At 50.1% G+C, this 8,968-nt stretch overlaps 1 protein-coding gene across 1 annotated transcript; it reads right to left on the bottom strand.

Moving 5' to 3' along the window:
* Positions 1-357: 357 nt before the first annotated feature.
* MIIP (migration and invasion inhibitory protein) lies at positions 358-7,540 on the bottom strand. The gene is made up of 9 exons (XM_006866426.1): positions 7,427-7,540; positions 6,853-7,185; positions 6,272-6,356; positions 2,612-2,720; positions 2,481-2,533; positions 1,774-1,903; positions 1,591-1,687; positions 762-896; positions 358-450 (listed from the first exon to the last, which is right to left on the bottom strand). The coding sequence occupies exons 1-9, from the start codon at positions 7,538-7,540 to the stop codon at positions 358-360; spliced, it is 1,149 nt and encodes a 382-aa protein (XP_006866488.1).
* Between the last annotated feature and the right edge of the window lie 1,428 nt (positions 7,541-8,968).

Below are 8,968 nucleotides of genomic sequence, written 5' to 3' on the forward strand. Positions count from 1 at the left end.
TTCGTTCTGTTGTGCATAAGGTCACTATGAGCCACAACCAATTCAACGGCACCTAATAACTAAGACACCAAGTAAGGGAAGGGTGGCCTGCGAGAATCTTCTGGGCACGCGGAGAACAGCAAGACAGACCTAGCATAGGCAGGAAGGTGGTGCTGCAGAGAGCTCCCAGCTTTATTTACTGACATGTAACAGAACCCCCCTCACACACTCAAAGACCCCACTGGAATAACATCCACTTCTTTGTCCCCAGGAGGTAGACAGGCCTGGGTCTACCTGCCTGCCGGACCAAGGAGGGTGGGGCTCGAGTACATCTCCAGCCCTGGGGGGATTGCAGAAGTGCTGTCCTCCTCCAAGTGGTCAGTCCTCAGGTCTGCTGCCATGGGGTGCAGAGCGGAGTGACCTGGATTCTAACCAGATCGGGGTAGGGGGTGGAGCCCGCGTTGGCAGTGCCTGGGTGGTGAATGCAGAGGTGAGATTAGAGGTTGCCCTGTTCTAGCCTCGCCCCCTCGCCCCTCCTGTATCTGAGTCAGGGTCAACTTTTGGGGTAGGAGAGAGGGGTGGGGCAGCTAGCAGAGATTGGAGAAGCCTCAAGGGATGTCTTGGTTTGGGGCCAGGAGGAAAAGGGTCCTGCAAAAGACTTCTCAGCTGGGGACTCCCCACCCCTACCCTGCCCCTAAGAGGGTTCTGTGGACCCCAGGCCTGCTCCAAGGTACTCATCCCTCCCAGGGCACCCAGGGCTAGGGACACAGCTCAAAGCATACCAGGCGGGTAGGGCTGGTGGCAGACAGCTTCCGGTGCTGGACTTCTGAGGAGATGCAGGACCAAAGGTCCAGGTTCCTGGGTGCTGAACTTTTCTCCGGCTTAGGAGGAATGATGTCCCAGCCCAGCAGGCAATGCTAGGGAAAGGAAGGGGTTACACACAGCTGGGGCATGGCTCCCCAGGGAGGGGCTGGGAGCATACCCTGGGACAGGGCTATGCCCCCCACATTAGGCTGGAGGGACTCCCTGAAGGGAAACAGCCTCCCTACTCGGAGCCACAGTTCTCCCAAAGAAGGATAGGCCTCAGACTGAGGCCTCACCATCCCCATTACAGATGTGCTTTTCACACCCATTGCATAGAAGAGGAAACTGATTCTCCCCTGCACCCCTCTCCCATTCCCATTCAGCCCACCACCAGGGGTAGGTGGGGCTCTGACACCCCCACTGCCCAGGGGATACACAAGGGGGAGCTCTGGAGAAAGACCCTGATTCAAATCCCAGCTCTTGCATCTGGCTGATCTTGGACAAGTCCCTGCCCCTCTCTGCCTCGGTTTCCCCATCTGTAAAGCAGGGGTAACAGCATTACTTGCTGTCTAGATTACTGGGACGACGTATATAGCACAGGAAGAGTTCAATAAATAGAGCCACTCTGGTTTGTCACTGTGAGGGGTTCTAGGAGGGCAGACACTCATCCTAGAAGCCATGGGGCGTGGGGCCCCACTGCCCAGCCTGGAACTCCAAAGGCTTGGCTTCTGGTGTGCCCCAGTCCAGCCTCACTGTGTGGCACTGGGGACCTGGGCTGGATGGGAACAGCATCCCCAAGCAGCTTACCCGGGGCAGGGCCAGTGTGTCGGAGGCATCGAAGCTCTTGCGCCGGTGGATGCGGTAGCGGTGCGGGGGCTCCAGGACGGAGAGTGGGATGCTCACTCTGGGCAGGGGGTGTTGAGACATCAAAGCAGGCACTAGATGTCTTCCCCCATCCCAGGTGTTGCTACCACTGCCCTGTCCACTCACCTGACCTGCGCGGGCTCCGCCAGGGTCTCAGGACCACGCTGGCCCCGTGGAGTCCTGCACAGGCGACAAGGGGTGCCAGGATCCGCAGGTACCAGAAATAGACGTCGGTTGACACGGTAACAGTACACACCTGTGAGGTCCAGGAGACGCCACACCCTCAGGGTCCTCAGTCTGCAGGTACCTTCTGTCCTGACCGCATGAGCCCCACCATTCCCTCTGGGCTCATGGATACACATGTGCTCTCATGTAAAAAGTGAGCCTGTGACACACACACACACGCACGCACACACCAAGCACACAATGACGTTTTCAAATGTGGGTTCATGCGCTGGACTGCAAGGGCGGTTTGAACTGCAAGGTCGGTGGTTCAAGCTCACCAGCTGCTCCTTGGAAACGCTATACAGGGTCGCTATGGATTGGAACCAACTCGAAGGCACTTCACAACAACAACATCACCAGTGGACTCCTGGTGTGGTACTGTAGGATCAGCACTGGATTGCGAAACACCAGGTGCTCCTTAGAAACCCTACACATGGTCTCTGAGTAGGAACCGACTCCATGGCATTTAACAATGTCACAAGTACACACGCAAAGCATGTTCTTAGTCACCTTCATGAACATACCCACCTGCATGTACTTAAATACCATACAGAGTACAAGCTATACACTCACAAATGCACCCCCCACACATAAATGTAATCACTCACATTCATGGTCCTCGTCCACATCACCGCTCTCAAGAAGGCTGAGAAACTGGGGTCTGTGAGGGGGAGAGGGGTGAGCAGGCCAGGGCAGGTATCCCCGAGCCACCCTGTCCACCCCTCGCTGGGGCGCTCACTCAGGGTCATTGGAGATACACTCCTCCTTGTTGACCTCCCGGAACTTCTGGAGTTTCGAGAAGAAGGCCTTGGGCTTGCCGGTGACAGGTGAGGTGCTGTCCAGAGATCCTGGAGGGCAGAGCATGGGGTCGCTCAGGGGCAGGCTACTGGTCAGAGTTGAGGGACTTTCAGCCCCAGCATCCCACTTCTCCCACTGGGGCCTCCTCCTGAGGACTGTTGTCTTTGAGACTGTGTCTGCTACAGATACCATTCAATCATCCATTCAAGGTGCTGTGGGTTTAATGAGCCAGACCACAAAGCTATTTGAACCGCAAGGTCGGCGGTTCAAGCTCACCAGCTGCTCCTTGGAAACCCTATACAGGGTCGCTATGTGTCAGGATCATAGTGACAACAACAACACTAAGGACCCTGTCAGCATGGTTGAAGTGGTTTAAGACTAGGTGATGTGGAGTCCTGGTGTGGCAATGTAGAACTGGATTGCAAACCACTAGGTTGGTGGTTCAAGCCCACCAACTGCTCCTTGGAAATCCTATACAGAGTTGCTGTCAGTTGAAACCAACTTGATGGTACTTCCTAACAACTGGGTGACACAGAGTGCCTGGATGGGACAAACTATTTAACAGGCCTGGCTGCTGACCAAAAGGCCAGTGGTTCAAACCCACCAGCCGGAGTGGAAGAAAGATGAGGCAGTCTGCTTCCATAAAGGTTGACAGCCTCAGAGCAGGTCTACTGTCCTGCAGGGTCACTACGAGTCAGAACCAACTTAACAGCAGTGGGTTTGGGGTGTTTTTGTTTTACTATGTTGCCGAGTGTTTTAAGTGCTAGGGAAACACCAGCAACTGTCCTGAAATCTACATTCTAATATGCGGGACAGATGAACCAAGGACCAGAGACATCTGTAACAAGATCAAATGGTGATGACCGCTGAAAGGCAGAGAGCAGGTCAGAGAGCAAAGAGTGGCAGGGTGGGGTGGCCAGGGAAGGTCTCTGACGAGATCAACTGAAGGGACAGAGCCATGTGGACATCAAAGGCAAACAGAGCAAGCACAAAGGCACTGAGGTACGCAATATGCTTGAGAAGGCAAAGTGTATGGCAGGGAGTAAGGGCTGAGGGCTGAGATGAGGTAGGGAGCCCTGGAGGTTCGGGACTCAGAACAGTAGCCATGCATTTTACAGAAGTTCTCCTCTAGCTGCTGTACCATTGGGGGGGGCGGGTTAGGCAGTTAGGAAGCTGCTGCAGGCACCCTGGTGGAGAGAAACAGCCGGTTCTAGAAGTATTTTGAAAGCAAGGCCAACTGGGTTTGCTAATGGACTGGATGAAAAGTAAGTGACAGAATCAAGGACAATCGCAAAATTACAGCCTGAACTATGAGGCACACGGATTGTCACGTACAGAGATGGAAAAGATTACAGGAGCAGCAGATAGGATGGAAATCAGAACTCTGACTCTGGACATGAGATTAATATATGATACTTCATCTATCAACAAGAAACCCTCGTTGCACTACCGGATAAGCATGGACTGATAACCGCAGGCTGGCAGTTCAAACCCACCAGTCGCTCTTTGAGAGAAAATGAAGTTTTCTGCTTCCATAAAGATTTACAGCCTCAGAAACCCTACACAGGGTCACTGAGTTTAGTTGGTGATTAGTCTATCAATAGATGAATGGATACACAAATGAAGTCTGTCCATACAACGGGACATTATTTAGCCACAAAGAGAAATGAAGTTCTGATACATGCCACCAACACGGGCGAACCTTGAGAACAAGATACTAAATAATCAGGCACAAAAGGACAAGTAATAGAGGACTCCTTTATTTGAAACATCTAAAATAGGCAAATGTATGAAGTCAAAAGTTTACTCATGGTTACCACGGACTGACTGAAGGGTAGGAGGGAACTGGGAGTCACTGTTTGAGGGGTACTGATTTTTCATTTACTGAAAAGCTTCTGGGAGATAAAACATTTTTGAGACAAAGAATAGTGATGTTGCACAATACTGTAAATGTAATTAATATCATTGAATTGTAAGCGTAAAACCAGTTAATCCAAATAGCAATCATTTGCTATATATATTTTCCCTCCAACACTCATCTCTCAGTTTGTTATACTGTAGCAGCTTGCAGTTGCTGTGATGCTGAGAGCTATGCCACCGGTATTTTAAATACCAGCAGGGTTACCCATGGTAAACAGGCTGCAGCAGAGCTTCCAGACTAAGACGGACTAGGAAGAAGGAGAGGCAGATCACTTCTCAATGTTTAGCCACTGAAAGACTTATGAATAGGTGTGAAACACTGCCAGATACAGTACTGGAAGATGAAAAACTTATGCACAGCAGCGGTTCGCTACTAGATACTGTGCTGGAAGATGAACCCCTCAGGATATAAGGCACTGAAAGTATAACTAGAGAAGAGATACATCCTCAAAGTAGAGTTAACCGCGATAACAAGAATGTAGTAAAGCTCTTAGGACCTTCATTTGCTGATGGGGCACAACTCACAGTGAAAAGAAACAGCTGTAAACACCCACCTGATAATCGGAACATGGAATGCAAGAAGCATGACTCTAGGAAAATTGGAAATTGCCAAAAATGAAGTGGAACATATAAACATCGATATCCTAGTCATTAGTGAGATGAAATGGACTGGTAATAGCCATTTGAATCTGACAATCATAGTTTACTAGGCCGGGAAAAACAATGAATGCTGTCCTATTCATCATCAAAAAAGAGTATTTCAAGATTTATCTTGAAGTACAATGCTGTCTGTGAAAGGATAATATCCATACACCTACAAGGAAGACTAGTTAATATCACTATTATTCACGCAATGATGAAATTGAAGAATTCTACCAACTTCTTCAGTCTGAAATTGATCAGACACGCAATCAAGATGGATTGATAATTACTGATGACTGGAATGGAAGGTCAGTGGTTGGAAAATTTGGCCTTGGTGATAGAAAATATGCTGGAGATCACATGACAGGATTTTGCAAGACCAATTATTTATTCATTGCAGAAGATGTGAGACAGGAACAAAGGACCCTAGGACCATCAAGAGGGAAGAGCATGAGTGGAGCATGGGATCTTAACCAGAGAAGCAGCGACACCAGAGACTGTGGTAGAGCCAATGACATAGAGAGAGAGCAGCTGAGGACTCTAGACCACGGAATGAGAAAGGCTGTGGCTGGCTTGCAAAATGTGCCCTGTGGTCATTTAAATGAGTATTTATTTTCTGTGTGTTCTGTGTCCATCAAAAAATAAAAGGGGGGGGCGTGGGAATAGATGTAAAGACTGTTAACCGATGGTGCACGGAAGGGATTGTAATCATTACAATGAAACAAAATATGATTGGTTGAGTGTAAAACTGATGATGTGCTCTGTAAATTGTCACTCAATTGACAATAAAGCTTAAAAAAAAAAAAAAATTACAGTAGCTCTGACTCATTCACTCATTCATAAAACACCAGGTAAGCACCAAGCCTTGCCTCTCACTGGGTCAGGGGCTGAGAAAACAAGCCCAGTACAGGATTGCTCACCAAGAGCAGCAGACAGACGACAGCACCAGCACTTGGGAGAGGCTCAGGCACCTTCCCAGGCAAGATGGATGCCCACCCTCCACCCCCAGGAAACAGTGGGCCTAGGTTGTGGGCCATACCTGCAATCCAATCGTAGCCTAGGTACGGCCTAAGGCGCCAGCTCCACTCAGGCACTGTGGGCTCATGGCTGAAGGTCACTCTGTGCTGCAGAGGGAAGCAGAGGGGGCAAGGGCTGGACCTGGAGGCCTGATCCAAGAGGCCTCAAAACTTGGGGAAGAAAAACAGCTGTGTCTTAACTCACACTCTGACTTGGGACCCAGGGCTCAGGAATTTCAAAATCAAGGATTTGGTCGCCTCTGTTTCTGTGAAGATTTACAGTCTTGGAAACGCTATGGGGCAGTTCTATTCTGTCCTATACAGTCCTATGAGTAGGAATCAACTCCACGGCAATGAAATGTGTAACTTGGAACACCTCGGTCTTCCCATCTGTAAAATGGGACTCTTCACCCTCTTCCCAGAGCGCCATCTGAGAAACTAATGACCACCACTTCTCCAGTACCTAGGCTAAGCTAGACACGACTCACACAGTAGCTTCGGGAAGCCTCACAAACTGCAGTGAAGGCCACCCTTGAGGCTGTTTGTTAGGTGGGGAAATTGAGGCTGAAGGAAGATCCCACGGATGCCCTGCCACCCCAGGTACCTTGGATGGTTTGTTAGGTCGAGGAGTCGGGACGCAGCTCGGGGCCTCCTGGAGCCCCCGACCACCCAGCCATGCCGTAAGCTCTGGGTCATTGAAGTCTGAAGTGACCGGCAAGGGTGCTGAGTGAGGTCTCGGTTGGTTCAGGGACTTCTGGTATGAGCACTTGGGGGTTGGGAGAGAGACTGCCAGGGAGCTGGTCCTGATAGGCCAAGCCTGATCACCAGGGCCATCTTGGAGGGTACCCAGTGAGGAGGAGGCTCTCGAGGTCATTGAGGTCATCTGCTGGGATGATGGCATTTCTGCCTCATAGCTGCTGCTGGGGTCCAGGCTTGACTGAAGGACAGGGGCTAGGTCATCCAGAGGTATCCCACTCCCAGGTGCCCCACCCAGCTGGCCTGTGCTAGGCACATAACTCTTTGTCCTCCTCCCTGCTCCAGCCTCAACACTGTCTCAGGCCAGTCTCTTTCCTCACTGGGCCTCTGTTTCCCGATCAGTAAAATGGGTGGGTTGGACGAGAAGACCCTGGGAATGTGGATTTTAGACTAAGGGTGAGGCATCCCCTTCCTGCACCCACCTCAGAGACTGCCTCAGCCACAGAGCGCCGCACAGCATCCTGGCCAGCCCACAGCTGCCTCAGGAGCTCCATGTTCCGCCTCCGTAGCTGCACCAAGTCCTCAGTTTCCAGCATCTTGGACATGTCATTGAAAGTCCCACAGAGAGTATCACTGACCTCGGGGCTGGGGGTGCCCTCAGGGCTATGTTCCAGGCCCAGTTCTTTTACCTGCAATCAAGATAGCATGGCACGGGGTGAGGAAGGTGCCCTTTGGGCCAGAGACCTGGGTTCGAATCCTCACTCTGGTACTTCTTAACAGTGTAGTCTAAGGCAAGTAGTTTAAGCTCTCTTAGAGGTTAGAGAAATTTACACATCATCAGGAAGAGAAGATAATAGTATCTATCATAAGGTTGTCATAACGATGAAACGCTCCAATACAATGATGGGCACACAGGAAGAATTCAACGGTTGCTTTTAATTGTTGTTGCGTCAACTCTGACTCATGGAGACTGTGTGTGTGCAGAGAACGACTCCCCAGGATTTTCACGGCTGTGCCCTTTCAGAAGCAGATCTCCAGGCCTGCCTTCTGAGGCACTGCTGGGTGGGTTCAGACCGCCAACCTTCTGACTAGTAGTTAAGCACTTAACCATTTGTGCCACCTAGGGCCCAAGCATTCAGTAAAAATACCTATTAGTATGAAAGATGACTGTTCAGAATGTGTCTCCTTACCTGCCAGAAAAGAATAACTCCCTCAACTATGAAATCTGACTAATTTGTAGAAACCACCACCTGTCAGTCTGTCACCCTGTGGTGGCTTACATGTTGCTTTGATGTTGGCTACTGTGCCACCAGTATTTCAAATACCAGCAGGATCACCATGGCAGCCAGGTTGCAGAGACACTTCCAGATTGAGATCGTCGAGCGAGGAAAGAAGACAGATTAGGATCTATTTCTGAAGATCAGCTATGATCACAAGAGAACATTGTCCAACTCGCTTGCTTTGGATACATCATCCGGAGGGATCCGTTACTGGAGGATATCATCATGTTTGGTGAAGTAGAAGGTCAACCAGAGAGATGGAGGCCATTGGTAAGATGGATTGGCACAACAACCCAAGCAATGACAGGCTCAAACATGCCAGCAATTGTGACAATGATACAGGACCAGGTAATGTTTTGTTCTGTTGTTACCCCAAATTAGGGCTCATGGCCCTGGAGTCTTGGAACCAAATTCACTAACTCCAAGTTAGAGAGAAAAAGAGTTTTATTAGAAGGTGGTACCAGCAGGGATTCCAATTGCAAAGTAGGCTGTCTTAATGGAGGCCCAGGTGTGATCAGCATCCATAGTCTCTGTATACTTCCACATTGGCAATGCACACTCTGGGGTGTCAAGTACGTTCCAGTTTTATATTACTTACAGGAGTCCTCGTGGTGTTGTAGGATAAGCCATGGGCTACTAACAACAAGGTCGGCAGTTTAAACCCACCCACCACTCCGAAAAAGACGAGGCTTTCTGTCCCCATAAAGATCTATTGTCCTGGAAACCGTATATATGGTCACTAAG

This window comes from Chrysochloris asiatica, unplaced genomic scaffold (assembly GCF_000296735.1).
Source record: "Chrysochloris asiatica unplaced genomic scaffold, ChrAsi1.0 scaffold00090, whole genome shotgun sequence".
In the NCBI taxonomy this organism is placed as follows: domain Eukaryota; kingdom Metazoa; phylum Chordata; class Mammalia; order Afrosoricida; family Chrysochloridae; genus Chrysochloris; species Chrysochloris asiatica.

Coding starts and splice junctions, on each gene's coding strand:
- MIIP (XM_006866426.1), bottom strand. CDS start 7,540: ATGCTGGAAACTGAGGACTTGGTGCAGCTACGGAGGCGGAACATGGAG. Junction 2,534..2,611: donor TGTATCTCCAATGACCCTGA/GTGAGCGCCCCA, acceptor TCCCCCTCACAG/ACCCCAGTTTCTCAGCCTTC. Junction 897..1,590: donor ACACACTGGCCCTGCCCCGG/GTAAGCTGCTTG, acceptor TCCTTTCCCTAG/CATTGCCTGCTGGGCTGGGA.